This window comes from Tachypleus tridentatus, chromosome 12 (assembly GCF_004210375.1).
Source record: "Tachypleus tridentatus isolate NWPU-2018 chromosome 12, ASM421037v1, whole genome shotgun sequence".
Lineage (NCBI taxonomy): Eukaryota > Metazoa > Arthropoda > Merostomata > Xiphosura > Limulidae > Tachypleus > Tachypleus tridentatus.
The window spans coordinates 78127087-78143489 of NC_134836.1; the positions used below are offsets into that span (position 1 = coordinate 78127087).

General features: G+C 33.9%; 1 protein-coding gene across 15 annotated transcripts in view; it reads right to left on the bottom strand.

Moving 5' to 3' along the window:
* Positions 1–16403, bottom strand: part of LOC143233698 (extracellular sulfatase Sulf-1-like) — a 112908-nt gene that overhangs the window by 20588 nt on the left and 75917 nt on the right. For 11 of the 15 annotated variants that reach the window (XM_076470222.1, XM_076470211.1, XM_076470212.1 and 8 more), the window contains 2 exons: positions 5027–5316; positions 1200–1439 (listed from right to left, as the gene is read on the bottom strand). In XM_076470222.1, coding sequence (XP_076326337.1) covers positions 1200–1439; positions 5027–5279 — 493 coding nt within the window. In that variant the 5' untranslated portion in view covers positions 5280–5316. Of the gene's footprint in view, positions 1–1199; positions 1440–5026; positions 5317–6565; positions 6650–7090; positions 7312–16403 lie in introns of those variants that run through there. The other 4 variants (XM_076470218.1, XM_076470213.1, XM_076470220.1 and 1 more) reach the window with 3 other exon arrangements.

The following is a 16403-nucleotide window of genomic DNA, read 5'->3' on the forward strand; positions in this document are numbered from 1 at the left end:
CTTAATTAGTTACTCCTCTAAAGAAGAAAGAAAAAAAAAAACTTCAATATAACTACATCATGGTTCTGAAAAAGCGATAGAATTAGGATCTAAATCTAATCCGGTTTTATTTTTTATCTTAAAGCATACCATAACTGTTCCACTTTATAAAATAAATGGCTAATTAAAGCAAGTTTTTCTTTTTTTTTTCATTCCACACATTAATCAACTTCAAGAAAAACATTCTGAAGGAACATCAAGATTTAGTTCAGTATACATATACCAAATAAAACAAACATCAGTCAATTAAAATGTGAATATAAATAAACAAGGAATCAATTAAAACCCAAACAATTAAGTATACCAAATGTTAATAGATAAAAATAGTCTTATCAGTAATATGAATTTTCATTCTGAAAAAAAAAAAAATTATGTTTTCACTTGTATTTCTTTGCACTTCTTTCAACTGCAGATAGAGTACATAATCCACCCACCCACTTATCTGGATCATATTTAAATATACAACAGTGTAGGTTGTTCTACTCTATCCTTTAAACAATATTGTATCTTCTATAAAAAAAAAAATAATAATCACATGGAATTTAATGGTTCAATTATAGCTTTGTTTACCTAAATTTGATATTAATCAGCAGGAAAAGACGGTTGAAAATGGACTATCTGCTCATAATATCCCTTTGAAGATAAAGTTTTATAGATTATTTTGTAACAGAAAGCCACCTAGTGTCCACATTCTTGATATTGCTTTGGGTTATATTAATTATAGGAACTGGCATAATAAAAGAAAAAAGTTAAAAACCTTGTCCAGAGCAATTATATAAACTACAAAATACGTCAACATTTCTAATGATTTTCAGTGTATTCCACACTTCTGTCAGTATCAGGTAGCGTTAAAGTAATTTAAAACTGGTCTTTTTGGTATCAGATATTGTTCATACATGTTTTCAAAACAAAAAACTTTATTCAGTATCAAGTCATAAACAGAAAAGCAATTCATAAATGATTTGCTGCATACCCAAAATAAGTAAAAACAAAATTTCACTCTTCAGTATCCACTACTTCAGATATTTTGACAGCTTTGCTTTTCAGCACTGCTCAAATACAGTAATTCAGATATAAACTGTGATATCCCAAACTGTTTATTCATGTATTCCATACCATCTATTCGTTATATAGCAGTTTATAATTAACTTACAGCTTACCTGTTCGGTACCCAGCATTGCTCAGATAAGTTGCAAATGTTCGTGTCTCGTGCTCTTGTTGCCACTGTAAAGAGCTGCAGTTGTCATTGTTGGTGTAAACATTATGATTGTGTACGTAAAGGCCAGTCAGCATCGAACTTCGAGAAGGACAACACATTGGAGTTGTTACGTAAGCGTTAGGAAAACGAGCACCCCCTTCACCGAGTATTCTCAAAGTTTTTGGCATAAAATTTAATGATCCTGTTCAAAAGATACAAGTCATAAATTAGAATTATATGAAATACTAAAAAAGTTGTGATTATCCAGGAAGATGCATTAATACTGTTTAACTGAATACATATTTAAAAAGTTAAATACCTCTATCTATAGCCTTATCATATATTAGTGAAAATAAATAGGAAGTTAAATAGTAAAACCACAAGGAAGGACTGCATTAAAAACAGCAAATCCAAACCTCCGAGTAATTGTATTAGTTTGTTGCAACTCAAAAACAAGCCAAAACATATTAAATACTGCATCAACTGAAAAGATCCCAAGGTACCAGCTACAATATGGGATTATAAAATGTAATCTAGGTTTTGGAGGTGACTGTGGAAGAAGGACCCATATTATGATGAGGATACACTTTAAATAAAATTAAGTTATTTTGTAATAAATTGAACATATTGAATAAATAAAAGAAATAAAAAATTAGGGAAACTTTAGTTAAAATTTCTAATTATGTTTAGTTAAGAATAAAGGTCTTGTAACTACTTGGCACTACTTTATGCAGATATACACCTTACTGCATAAAAAGACATTTAGACCATGATAGTCACAGTAGACTTGGTGAATGGGTGGTGGTTGGGAGCTATACTAGTTTGTTTGAACAGGTAGATGGAATGTTTCATACTAGTATAGTTCATTTGCTGTGCCATCAGTAATATAGGGGGCTGGGATGCTAACATCAAGAGGTATGTTTTCATCTTACTCACCCCCAAAATGGTAGTACCTTATTTCCTTTGTTTTTTCAGTTAATTCTTTCTTCACTTAGGAGAACAATCTCACCTTCCCACAACTGTCTGCAGACAGTGAAGGGCAATATAGATGCAAGACATTATGGGCTTGAGCACCCTCATATTGAAGTCCTAATTTCTATTTCTAATTCTATATCTATCACTACTTTATTTCTTATATGACTGGCAAATAGAGGTTAAGACTGGTAGATAGTGTATCCCCACCACAATGTGGGTCCTACTTCAGCAGTCATCTTCAAAACCCAGAGTACATTTTATAATCCCACATTATATCTTCTACCCTGAAATCTTTTCAGTTGATGCAGCATTTTTGTTTAATTTGTTTTTGAGTTATAACAAACTAATATCACACACACACACTAACATGTACAAATAAAAAAAAGTTTCTTATTGTAACAGCATACAAAACCTGAGAACCAAAAAACTTTTGCAATGTAACACTTCCTTCTCTGGAGTGAAATGCTGTAAAGTATGAAATTTAATTTTCAGAGATGTTTTGAACACTTACAGCAGTTTATCATAACAGACAACCCTAATGTGGCTATTATTTTATTTTAATAAAGTTAAAGCTAAAACAATACCTCTAATTCATCTTCATAAATAATACTTAACTCTTTAAATTAAAAATATGTCCCAACAAAACTGTACAGGTATCAAAAATGCATCCCAGTAAATTGTAAGATACTAACAAGTTCCTTTGATTTACTTTTAATTTATATTAGCAAAGTTTATACATAATTTATTTTGTCTTCATTAAAAACAATAAATTAATAAAAACAGAAGAATAAGAAAACTTTAGAAGTGGTAATTTATTTTGTCTTCATTAAAAACAATAAATTAATAAAAACAGAAGAATAAGAAAACTTTAGAAGTGGTAATAAATTCTAATCAGTGTAAACTACATACAAAAAGAGAAAAACTTAATGAGGCCTTCACTGTAGCTAATTAGATATAGTTTTCCTACCTATCTACTTATAAAGTAGAGAATGCATGGTTTCATATAAAGATATTTCTTAGTTGATGTAATATAGATTTACTTTCCCAAAACCTTTGTTTCTTAAAAGGTGTTTTTGCAAGGAATCTCATTCTCTTTTCTCAGTGATAATTTTGTACTTATTTGTTTACAAAAACATGCAATCATTTTGACTTAACTTTCCATGTTAAGACACTGCATAGTTCTCATAAAAGTACTAATAAAAAAAATTGAAAAACAATTAAGGTTACATTTATCACAATTTTGATATTATAAATAAAGACAAGTAATTTTGTTAAATATTACACCTTAAATACATGTGATCACTATTCTTTCTCTCATTCTTTCCACCCACATATGTGGAATTAGGTCTAGGTTATATTTATAATAATTTCACTTGTATATAAACAACATTAACATCCTCAATTTTACCAGTACTTACACAGGTTAGCCATCCATGATTTTGTAGAACCTAATTTTTAAAATCATTCTAGATCATTTGTTTATTGACTGATACTTTCACCAAAACCTGTTTGGACAAAACGCAGGCGATTGCTGCACCCTTTGTGAAAACCAGATCTACAGCTGGCCATTGGAGAATGATGAAGATGAGATATAAAGCAATACTTTTGAGGATACCTGGGATTTCCCAACACCAAAGATATTGCAGATCATCCCAGAACAAGTGTGAAGACAAGGCATTGTTGTAGTACTCCATCAGGGCATGGGAACAATGCCTATTCAACTCTGCTGTTCTTCAGTATCAAATACACAGCAACAAACTTTCCAAATGAAGAAATTTCATGGAAGACAAAGTTTCAGTGCTCTTAACAAGAACAATCAATTACTTGCATTATTCATGATTGTATAAAGTATCCTATGCACCATGTTATTATGAGGAGATCTGGTCTTATAAAAAGGTAATTGGAAATAATACCAAGAAATCTATCGATGCAAAACTATTCCCATTTGCCAACTATGTAAAACAAGCTCAATCAGAGAAATGTACACAAGTTATGCTTGTAATATTATGTTAGTTGATAACAAAGATCAAAATGAAATAGATATTGAAGATTGAAGAACAATCTTTCAAAAGAGCTATAATCACTTTTGTCAACTGAAGTCATGGTTTCAGCTAGAACCTAGAGCATGATCTGTCCAGCATTACTGTAAATGAGTTGCAGTAAAAGCAGTTGAACACCACTGATCAAGGTAATGAGAGTTATCTCACTGATAAAGGTCAAGGTCTTTGTATCTGTTCTAAAAACAAAGAAGAATGGAAACAAACAATGAAGAACACAACTACTCTTGTTCTTAGCCAAGAGGTAAGTCAGCAATGTAACATCACATGTACATCTTCTAAAGCAGGACGTCCACAAAAAGATTACGTTTACCACTAAAGGGGTCTAAATTTGTGATAGCATTACTACAGCTGCAAATATTTTCATAACCTGAAAAATGCTAAAAACGTGCTTTAAGTTCATTCTGAAATGATGTTACATGTTAAGGTCTGCCATACAGCCAAAATCACAGATGTCTGGCCCTTAAAAGTACTGTTAACATACATTTAATATACTAAAAGTTTTATATAAATGAAGTTGGTGTTGGATATTAAGCACAAAATACCTGTGCTCTACCCATCATAGGTATCAAAACCTGGTTTCTAGTGGTACAAGTCTGCAGACATACCACTGAGCCACTGAACTTTACCCCATATTGACAAAAATATTTTTTTTTAATGGTTCAGTTAATGTTCTCAAAAAAATTCAAAATATCATGTACACTTTTTGTATCTAAATTAACACATTTAACTACAAGTAATTTTTGGTTTTTTTTACCTAATTCAACATCTTGGTCATCAGTCATTACAAGTATGATGTTAGGATTTTTATTTGATGACCTTCCTCCTGACCTTGGAGTTCCATGAGTAGAATATTCTGAGCTTGTTCTTCTGTTAGATAACCAGGAAAGGTGATCTGGTAACACATCTGTTTTGTGTGAGAAATAATCTGGACTCGTTCGTCGTGAAAAGACTGGTGTTTTAAGTGCAATCAGGACAATAAACAGAAGCAATGGTATTGTTAAAGACATGATTCAACAAAAGAAAATGACCAAGTTGGAAGCTGGACTGTAAAAAAATAAATAGATAAAGATATACCCCAAGTCAACAGTTCATATAACAAATAAAACAACGAAATGTGTAAAAATATAAAACAAGCAAGTAAATTAACAAACAATTTGTTAATACTGCGAATATTTTGAGGAAATTTAAAGTGTCTAATAAGATTTTAAGAAAGTTTATTTAAAAGTCAATTACTTTAGAACTATGAAACAAACAAGGGCACTACATAATGAATTGTGCATTTTACATCAAATAAATGACAGGAAAAGATTCTTAGTTAACTTATTCTTGAAACTTTGATTTTTTCTATTCCTCCTTGTTGTTGAGGAGATTATCACTAAAGAGGTAAGCACATCTATCACAACATTAGTGATATGTTTAACTCCAAATTTTAGATGTATCATGAGGTGCACATGTATAAAAACATAACTGTACAGTTGTTTTTTTGTCTGAAGATTTGAATGACAATTTAGTGGTCAATGAAAAGTATTGTTTCTTTTTTTACTGAAGATTAAGGATTGTCCCAAAATGTTTGATTACACATTTATTAGCAAGTGATCAAAACTGTTTTCACAAGCAAAAAGTGAAGATATGTGAAGACTGAAAAGTTTTCTCGTGTAAGTAATATATGAAAAAGAGAAATGTATCTTCAGGACCAACTTTACAGCATAATATGGCAGGTAATGCTTGTATTATGTAATAAAATTCCAGAGAACCACTTGTCAATTACCATACTTGAAGACAAAACTGAGGTGAAGAAGTTACATACTTGGCTCAGTGGGTTAGCTTATATTACCAGATACAGTGAATACCTTCACTTTAAAATCAAGAAATAGTACCACAATGGTTAGTTTTGTTTTTGTTAAAAATATGGTAATTTCAATTTTCCATCTCTTGAATGCAGAAGTTAAATTGATTGCTCTATCAACTGAACTAACAGGCTAGCAAGCTAGCTATGTGCTGCAAGTCATTTTGTGATAATTAAAATTACTCCATGGATACACAAAAGATTAAGTTAAACCTAACTCTACTGAATAATTCATGTTATACTAGAGTAGAACAGTAATATATATTTTGTCATCCAGGAAAAAAAATTAAGTTTATCACATTAACAAATAATTATTTCTTATAATTTCAGATTAGCTATTTTTCAAATTATCATGTTAAACAGTTGAAAATATTTCTATTAACAGCTATGTAATGTTTTAGCTAAATATTTTGAGGAAACCAGTATGGGCTTTTGAAAATAACATACATTGCTTGAGAGTAAGTTTAAAATCAAGGTTTTCTCTTCATGGTATGGGGTGGGGAGGGGAAGACTTTCTTAATCCAATGCCTCCTGTAAATAATTTTGTAAATTTAATTTTTTGTAGGTGCTAACTTGTGGAGTGAAGAAAATATGCAACTTAAAATGTCACTTTGTAGAATACAATCAAATCACATTTTAGATATCTTATGCTTTTGTCATTCAAATACCTCCACACTACATGAATTACAGCTGAAAACATTTTAATATAGGTTTTCTTTCATTGTCTTTATTAGGTGTGGGGACCATTATAATATACCGTCAATCCCACCATTCGTTGGTAAAAGGGTGCCCAAGAATTGGTGGGGAGATGTTGACTTACTGCCTTCCCTTTGTTCAATCACTGCTAAATTGGGGATGGTTTGCACAGACAACCCTCGTATAGTTTTGCGTGAAACTGAAAACAAATATTTTTTATCTATACCTATAATTAAATCTGATGGGCTACGACAGTCCACATAAATTTTAATTTACCAGAAAGAACGATCAGTTTACATTTCCTATAATCCAAGTAAAACTTTGCTAGGAAGTAGGAAAACAGGGGTACCACTAGTACGTTTAAAACGTTTACGACAAAAGGTGTGAAAGTCACCCGCCATCAGTACGTATTTCATTTTCGTTTAATTACTTCGTTAACCCTAAAACCGGAAGTTAAGTTCATAGCTGTTCTCGTCATCACCAGGGTCGTCTTAGTCATTCTGAACATCCGGGCAGAATTCAGTAAGTGGTGCCCCTTAACGTTGAGAAAACTTTAAAATAAGTTGAAAAAGGCATAGCATCGGAGGCCCCTCCATGCGAGGGGCTTCGGGTAATTGTACAATTTGCCCAATAAGTTAAGCCACCGATGATCATTACACTATCCAGCAAGCTACATAAAATCTCTAAAACTAAGTGATAGTAAGATTTCGAACAAATGTTTGTACTCGTCGGTTCACTTCTCGCAAAGACGTAGATTTTTATTTGAAAAGGAAATTGATTCTCCTATAAGAGGAGCGCATAACTAGTCAATATTAAGATGAATGAAATTTACCTTATCTCAATAAGATTAATGTAACATTTTATTTTCATTATAACTAATTCCATTGTCTTAGCTCATTCAGTGATCAACATACTTTGAGGACTGCCCAAAACGTAACTAGTATTAGTAATAACAAAAATGTGAACATTAACCGTGGTTTCTACTGGGGTCAGTCATGAACATATTGAAAAACCAATCTCATATTACAAATCAAGGTCAAAATGTAATGGCCCTGACCAGAAGTGGACTTAGTTCGGGAATACTTTTGATAAACGCCAAAACTGTTGATTGAAATATTTATAAAAAGTTTTTTCAAGTACGAAATCGAACCCTAAACATACTGAACAATCAGGCCCTTATATAGAACGTTTCAAGGCGGAGGGAGTCTAATTTACGAAATCAGAGGCCAACAGGTATTGTGTGAAGCAAATTCAAACATGCTAATGCCATGTGTTTGGGGGCGTGTCCCCATAAAAAGTAATACGAGACTAAATCTGGAAGCAATTTTACATGAAATATGGAGTAAACAATTGCATAGCTGTTTATATGAGGCCCATAAACGTCCAAAACATTTAATACCATAAGCACCTGCACTGCAGATAAATAAGCATAATTTCTTTAACATCACAAAAGCAGAAGGTTCAGCTGAACGCCACCTACGTACGTACATAAATGTTAATGTAGTGAATTTTCTCTTGTTCAAAAGTTTCTACCAAAAACATGGCAATAATTATTTTATCTTCACTTTAGAAGTCAGTACTCTTACTGTCCAGGCAAACTTTTAAGCATACTCAGCAAGACAACAAAACTTAACTCATGAACGTCAGAGTGCAAAATAATGGTTAAAAAAAAATTGTGGTCACTGTTTCGGCTGAACGACCTGCACGCGATGCATTATGAAACCTATTATGACCAGTTATCGTCAATACCTTTACAAACAAACCGGTAGACACTGCTTTGTCTTAATAACTAGTCAGTCTATTTTTACAATAAATTAAATTAGTAGTTTATTACAATACACGTACATCAACGATACGTAATTATATTCGATTACATTTTTTGAAGGGTACAAGGTGCATTTTTTGGTAATAGATTGTTTTGTTGTTAAAGATCAAGCTACACAATCAGCAATTAGTATGCAATTCCCCGTGTTAATTTACATGGATCCGTGGAACCCACTTTCCAGAAATAACACTCGTTTAACAATTTTATGTTGGACATCAAGGTTTTATGATCAAAACGCCCAAATATCATAACAGAATTGTTTGGGATGATATACAGTTTAAAGGGCGTCACACTTTCAGAAGAATTTACAAATTCCCTGCGAAACTATGTCACCGAATAAAGGAGCAAGGTTGTTCTGCATGCTAAACATTGAGGTACCCGTGCTGTGTTCGCCGCGGGGAATCGAACCCTCATTTCCGCGCTACAACCTTGTGTAACGCTGTGCCAACGGAAGGTGGGAGTTATTTAAATAGAAGGACAAGTGTCGTCATACAAGGTGTCAAGCTATACGACCCATTTTACAAATTAATAACTTCATAAATATTAGTTTTATTTGACTTTACGAACAGCCCTTACGTTTGTTTGGTTTTCCCTCCTTTCTGTTGCACATCCATTGTACGAACACTGATTATTAGATAGTTCCTGAATAACATTCCCTAACAGATGGATTAGTAGAAATATAACCAACACGATGGCCCCCACTTTCCCCTGACATAACCTCGTTAGGTTTTTCTTTTCTCGTGGGGAATGTTGCTGAAGGTCAAGTCTATTCGAAAAATGCGCGTGATATCGTAGATCCTCACCATAAAATAATCGAATTGGATTGAGAAATGGTATTGCCTACACATTCTTCGACCAACAAATGTGGAAAAATACTAAGATGAAAACATTCGAGTTGTTCATCAAGTTAAATAAAACTGGAGTGTTCTAATATTTTTGGAAGTTATCAATGTTTAAAATGAGTCAATTTATGAACACCCTGAATTACCGAGAACCCAAAATGTGTTTCAGGACGGTTGGTATGGGTATTAACACTTACGAATAACGCAAAAAACAACGTTTCGACCTTCTTAAGTCATCTTCAAGATAACAAAGAGAACCCGAAACTCCTCTAACTTGAATAAATAATATTTCAAACCTCTTTAGTTTCTCAGTATTTTTTGTATTGTTTAATTGTAATTTTATTCGGATAACACCGAAATCGATACAAGCTACTGTATTGACTGAGATTATTACTATATTAAAAATGGCTTCCTCTTTCCTTTATGTAAGCTAAACTGTTTAATGGCAGGTCTAACAGAGTTGACAAGGATATTCTTAAATTAGACGTATTAAACAAACTGCAGTGTTACATACAAGGGCTGCATGTAGTAACAGTTTGTAGTCTTGCTTTCTACATCAATACTTTTATTTCTGCGGCGAAGCGTAATTTAAATAAAAATTGATTTTAGCTTTGTCAAATATTTTTCGTGCCTATCACATGATTGCAATAACAGTTGTGGCAGTTTCAACTGGTGCCAAACCAAGTTCACAAGATAGGCGAAAAACTTCCATGTTGTTTCAATCGGCTTAAATATAATGTATTATCGAGTTTAAAAACAGAAAATTCCGCCACGCGCTACAATTAGCCGAGGAAAATACTTGTTCTACAGTAATACAACTTTGCAAATATATTTATTTCAATTTTTTTTTTTTTTAGTTTGTTGCGGTTTTTGGCCTATTTGGTGTTTATAATTATAACTGCACAAATGTTATCACACAGATTTACAACACGTGCGTTACCTAGTTCTGTTTGAAACAATTCTTTATCACCCGTTTGATTTGCGAGAAAGACAAGTACGTGATGTGTAAATCAATGTTGTTATCCATTACGTGAAACATTACGATAAAATTTAAGTACACAAGTTACCGGAACTTGTAAATACGGTAATTCTGTGTGGTGTTTTAGGTTGTTGGGCGCACTGTACCCTAGTCTATCGACATTTTTACATATACACACAGGCCACATACCACAGATACGACCGCATAGATATCACGTGCTGAAAGCTTTTCGTACAAATCGGCTAATACCCTGAGGAAACAGGACGCTTTAGGCAGAACAAACTGGTTTTTATCCAGAGAAACACTTTTCTCCTCTGGATTGCTTTTTTAGGGTTTATAGAGTAAAACATATCGAGCAACAGAGGCCTACGCGCGTATTTAAATAGGTTAGCCTATAAACATCGTCCCACAGATTCCATCTAGCCTAACCATTTGCGATTTTGGCACGAACTTGATAACGAAAAACTGTTGTTAAATTAAAATGTATGCGTGCACAGAATTTTCGGTATATGTACTCTTCTATAACTGACCCTACAAAAGTTTTGGTACACATAGTTTCATGAAGATAACAGTGTCATCGTTCAGTACTCGGTAATCATTATCTTAACATTAATTATTTAGTTCGTGTGATACGAGTTATACAATGTCCTAGTTTTGCATAGAAGTTCTACCAAACCACTGTCACGTCTAAGACCACCTATAGCGATATGTCGTTCACACGAAATTAATCTAATCTTGTATAGTCCTAGTTCCAATTCAACAAAGCTAACACAAAATAGGCAATTTCTGCATCGAATAAAATAGCTAAATTACAACCTTAAGCTAATGCACTCTGATATAATCTCATCTAATAAAATATTAAAGTTACATAGATGTCAATGTTTGTGTGCATGCGTATTTACTTACTTGTATACGCCACTCCATAATTCAACGCATTTTTTTAAAAATACTTAGAATAATTTCTAGTCTAAGTTAAAGTATTCAACTTTATTTTCTTTACTCTTGAAATTAAATTAATGGTATAAAACGCTGTTAACTTCGACAAAGTTATATGTCACATTTCTTTAGGAAGTATAAATCTTCGCTTTTGTATGATTCCAAATAACAACACTTAGTTTATTGACTCTTGGCATTTTTCAACACGCCAGGGTAGGTTACATAAATAATCCTTAGGTATTGAAATATGTTTTTCACGAAATATCCCTTAAGAGTACTTCGCCAACACCTGTAACGATGGTCGTTCAAGCCAACAGAACATTTCTTCTTTAATCGAATTTTCTTTGATCTTGAATGCAAATTCATGGTTCTTGAATGTAACTAACAACACATACAAGAGCTGTGGCCCATTTTACGCCAGACGTTGTGGCTCTGCGCTTAACAACAAACAAATTAACAGAATAAATAGATAAATATTTAAAAACAGATGTGATACAGGTGGTTTTTAGCTATATTTGTTTGACATTTGTCTTACAAGTAGGTCAGACGTGCCGTTTAGGGTTCTTACTTATAGGTTTGGTTTTAAAACTTTAAGGTTCAAAGTACATTTTATTAACAGAATAAAAAAGTGATTCAAGTCGAGCTGATAACATAATCGAAACCTAAACTGTTGTAGTAAGAGCACGTGATTTGCGGTATCAACTATTGGTTAATCTATTCAGTGTTTCAGTATTGTATGATGTTCTGTGATGGTTTCACCTGAAGTGCTTGTATCACGTGCACGCTGTTGGTGCTGTAAATTGTCGTACCTTACACGACGTATCGCAACTCTTGTCTCAGCGGCTTCACTATTATATATAAACAACTACACTAAAATGTAAACATTAGCTTCTAATCCAAATATTTTTTAAATGTTGCAAAAAATGTGTAATCCTCAAAAGTCCGAGTTTTCCCGGTATCTCCATGAACAGTTAGCGTTCTGGATGATACGAGAATTTTTCGTGTGTTTAAAATAGATACTGTAACATAAACACACGAAAGAGTGCTTTACCTTCCCACGCCTGAGACAACATCCAAATGCCGCTGTCACAGAGATAGCAAAAGTTATTCAAAAAAACTTCAAAATTAATCTCTGTAGCACTGAACATACTAGTTTTTACAAAAATAAGACAAACCATCACCAATATACTACACAAGTACAATATTTTTAAACACGACGGCTATCTGCGTCAGCCATCCGTAATTTAACACCAGTAGAACAGAAGGAAGGTAGCTCTTGGACTACCCTTTTACCACTGAACAGTAGGATTTACCATCACTTCATAACCCCCCCTTAAAACATGGATGAAAGGACGAACATGTGTGTTTGGACTGGGATTCGAACTCGTTATCCAAAGGTTGTGAAATGAACGCCCTAACCACCTGGCCATGCCGGGCCACGATTTTAAAATAGAACAACTCCATTTTAAATCACCCCATAACCCATAAAGTATAAGCTTTGCTATTCGAAATCTTTGTATCCGGAAGCCTCAGTTTCGCCAAATACAAGTGTTCATTGTAGATTACAAGAGCTGATGTGACTTTACGTTATTTCCCGCCAGTATGCTTTAGTTGCTAACAGCCAGGCCCGGCATGGCCTAGCGCGTTAAGGCGTGCGCTTCGTAATCTGAGGGTCGCGGGTTCGCGCCCGAGTCGCGCCAAACATGCTCGCCCTCCCAGCCGTGAGGGCGTTATAACGTGACGGTCGATCCCACTATTCGTTGGTAAAAGAGTAGCCCAAGAGTTGGCGGTGGGTGGTGATGACTAGCTGCCTTCCCTCTAGTCTTACACTGCTAAATTAGGGACGGCTAGCACAGATAGCCCTCGAGTAGCTTTGTGCGAAATTCCAAATTCCAAAACAAGCTAACAGCCGGTGTTGCGATTCACGTTTAAAATACTGCAGTTTTTGTTTTAACAGCTGAGGCTATTTTTTTTTTACAATACTTATTGTTTAAAACTGTTACAGTTGACGATGGTGTAGAAAAAGCTGTACTTTGGAATATTGTCACCGAAATTTTCGCCTATCCGGCACTACTCAGGTCTCGCAGATGCCGGATAAAGTTTTTACTGAACCCTCATAAACATTGCACTAAATATACGAGTTTTACAATGTTATTTCAATATAAGTTTCATAATCATTTCTTCCAAATGCATTTAAGAAAAAAAAATCAAATAATTTAAGCCTAGTTTGATGTTTGAAACCCTAGAAAAACATTTTTCATTCGATTGCTTTTATTTTTTACGAAAGGTAGAGACTCAGTGAAACAAAACCCCAAATATGTTTTTTATATCGATTCACCAGTGCACAGTAATCTTTCCTTCACTGTTTTTTTTAAAATAAAAGACATTCAAATACAATCTCGAAATTTAGGATATAGTTTTCAAAGTTTAACATAAAATGGCACAAATATTATCAAAAGAAAGCTAAAAATTTTATATGTAAAGTAATATAAATTCAACCTCTTATTGAGGTGAAATTAACGTAAAATTTCAAAACACGCTTCACCAGGAATTATCGAGTGGCATACGACATACATTTGACTTTTTGTATACATTTAGGCCTAAATTCCGTAACGTACTAAGGCCTACGAAAGGTTCGCCATATTCGAGCATTCAATGCTTTAGCTGAGTTGCTGCATAGATTAGATAGTAATGGCCCTTTCGTACAAAAATAATTTCAGATTACTCCTTACATTTAAGACTTACAAACCATGTAACATGATCTTTTCTATTTAGTTACGTAGTTTATCTTGTTTTTAATTAAATGTAAGTGTTATAATTATGCTGCAAGCTAAACATATCCACAAATGCAAGTAACATTACATAAGCCTTCAGCTACAACATTTATTAACGATTTGCCGCTTCACCCAAATTATTTAAAACTGATAAAAAACAAACAAAGGAAACTTAAGAATTAACTCTTACGTAAACTAAACTGATACTAATAGTGTATGTTTGAAAATCAAATTAACAATAGCGGTGTAACAAATCCGCCAGAGAAACAATAACCAAATCGCAGTATGAAATTGTTATAACAAGACGTAACATTTCAAACTGTTTTCTTCACTAATTGAATCGCCTCGCACAAATAGCAATTTTTTTTTAGCATGTTCATAAAGCCGTCAGAATGAAAACAAAGTACTGTAAATATATAGGGACACTGTCAAACCAATTAAATATAAAGCGAAAATGTGTCATTTGCAAACTGAGTACACAATGAAATAAGTATTGTAAAGAGTTTTAAAAATAGTGTTTAATAACACTGGTCAACAAAATTTTTGTTGCATTTATATCAAACAATTGGTATTACATAATTTCTTGCCCTGATTTCAGATCTGAAGTTAGTTTTTTCCTCAGTGCTCTACTTTTTTTGCAATCAAGGTATTTGAAAATCTCAAAATTTCGTCATCATCACATTGACGTCGTAGTCTATCATGAAAAATATGTGATAAAATATGTTATAAAACTCTTTAATATAGCTGGGCAATAAAAAAAGAAAATGCAAGATAGTATAAATGTATTCAAGTTATTTATATTAATTCAATTTATTTATATAAAACTGATTAGTAGATAAGACATTTGCTACTATGAGGAGGGAAAGCTCAATTGCAGTCTACTCAGGCATGAATTTCCGCTTGTAGCTCTTGCGTTTGTGGACTGTCTCAGGGCATTCTCGTTTAATGCTCCAGCAGTAATCTGCCATCATATGTTTGTCCCATCTCCTTGGTAACGCTCTTCCATGGTCTTGAGGTCCTGATGGAACCGCTTGCCTTGCTCGTCACTTATAGCTCCTGGGTTCTCAGGGAATCTATCAAGATGACTGTACAGGTAATGGAGTTTGACACTCATGTTACATCCAAGGTCGCGAAAGCTGACAACATATTCGTTACAAGGGTTTCATAGTTGTCAGCTTTTTTATTACCGAGAAAGTTTGCCATCACCGCCACAAATGAAAGCCATGCAGTCCTTTCCTTGTCGTTCATCTTTCTGGCAAATTCTTGATCACGCACAAGTGCACGAATCTGTGGTCCATCAAAAACACCTGTCTTGATCTTCTCGAAGGACAAACCAGGGAGCACAGAAAATATGTGTTGGAAGCATTCACCGTCAGTATTCAACGCCTTCATAAACTTTATATGCAAAAGGCTCGTTTGGGTTGAGAAAATATTTTACACAAACTGTTTCATCAAGCCCAGCATGATATGGAGAGGAGGAAATATGATCTTTTCCTCAAATGACAGACAATTGGATCGTTGACAATATTTGGCATACCTGCCTTCAGAGTCTCACGTATGGGCCACTCCTTCTGGTTCCAGTGCTTTTCTCGAGCTCGGCTGTCCCACATGCAAAGATAGCAGGGTACTTTGTAAATCCTCTTTGTTGACCTAGGAGGAAAGTAACCATTTTGAGGTCCACACAAATAGTCCAGTTGTGCTCGTGGTATTTTAGTAGGTCAGTCACAGTCTTAATGACATTATATTCCTCTCGTAAATACACAGAGTGTCCAATTGGAACAGCTGCATAGACATTGTCATTATGAAGTAGAACGCACTTCAAACTTTGCTTAGAACAATCTAGAAATAATCGCCAGTCATTTGGATGGTATACTGGCATCCCTAATTCCTGAGAAGACCTGAGATATTATGACAATAAACAAACATATTCTCCTCTGTAAAATATGGCACAAAAGCCTGCTCCCGATTTCGGAAGTATGACACTTTAGTTGTATGGCTCAGCTGATTCTTTTCTTGCATCCTGGAAGCTAACACTTCAGCTGCATTTTGGAGAGACCCAAATCACGCACAAGGTCATTCAACTCTGGCTGGCTAAACTGTTGAGGAGTTAATGACTGTGGGGTCTCATAAGAAGGATCGCCAGATTCTGAAAGTATTTCTTGAGTTTCATCAGCAGTCTCTTGCTCTTGGTCACTACCCACATCTTCAGATGGAAGAAATCCTTTAAAAACTG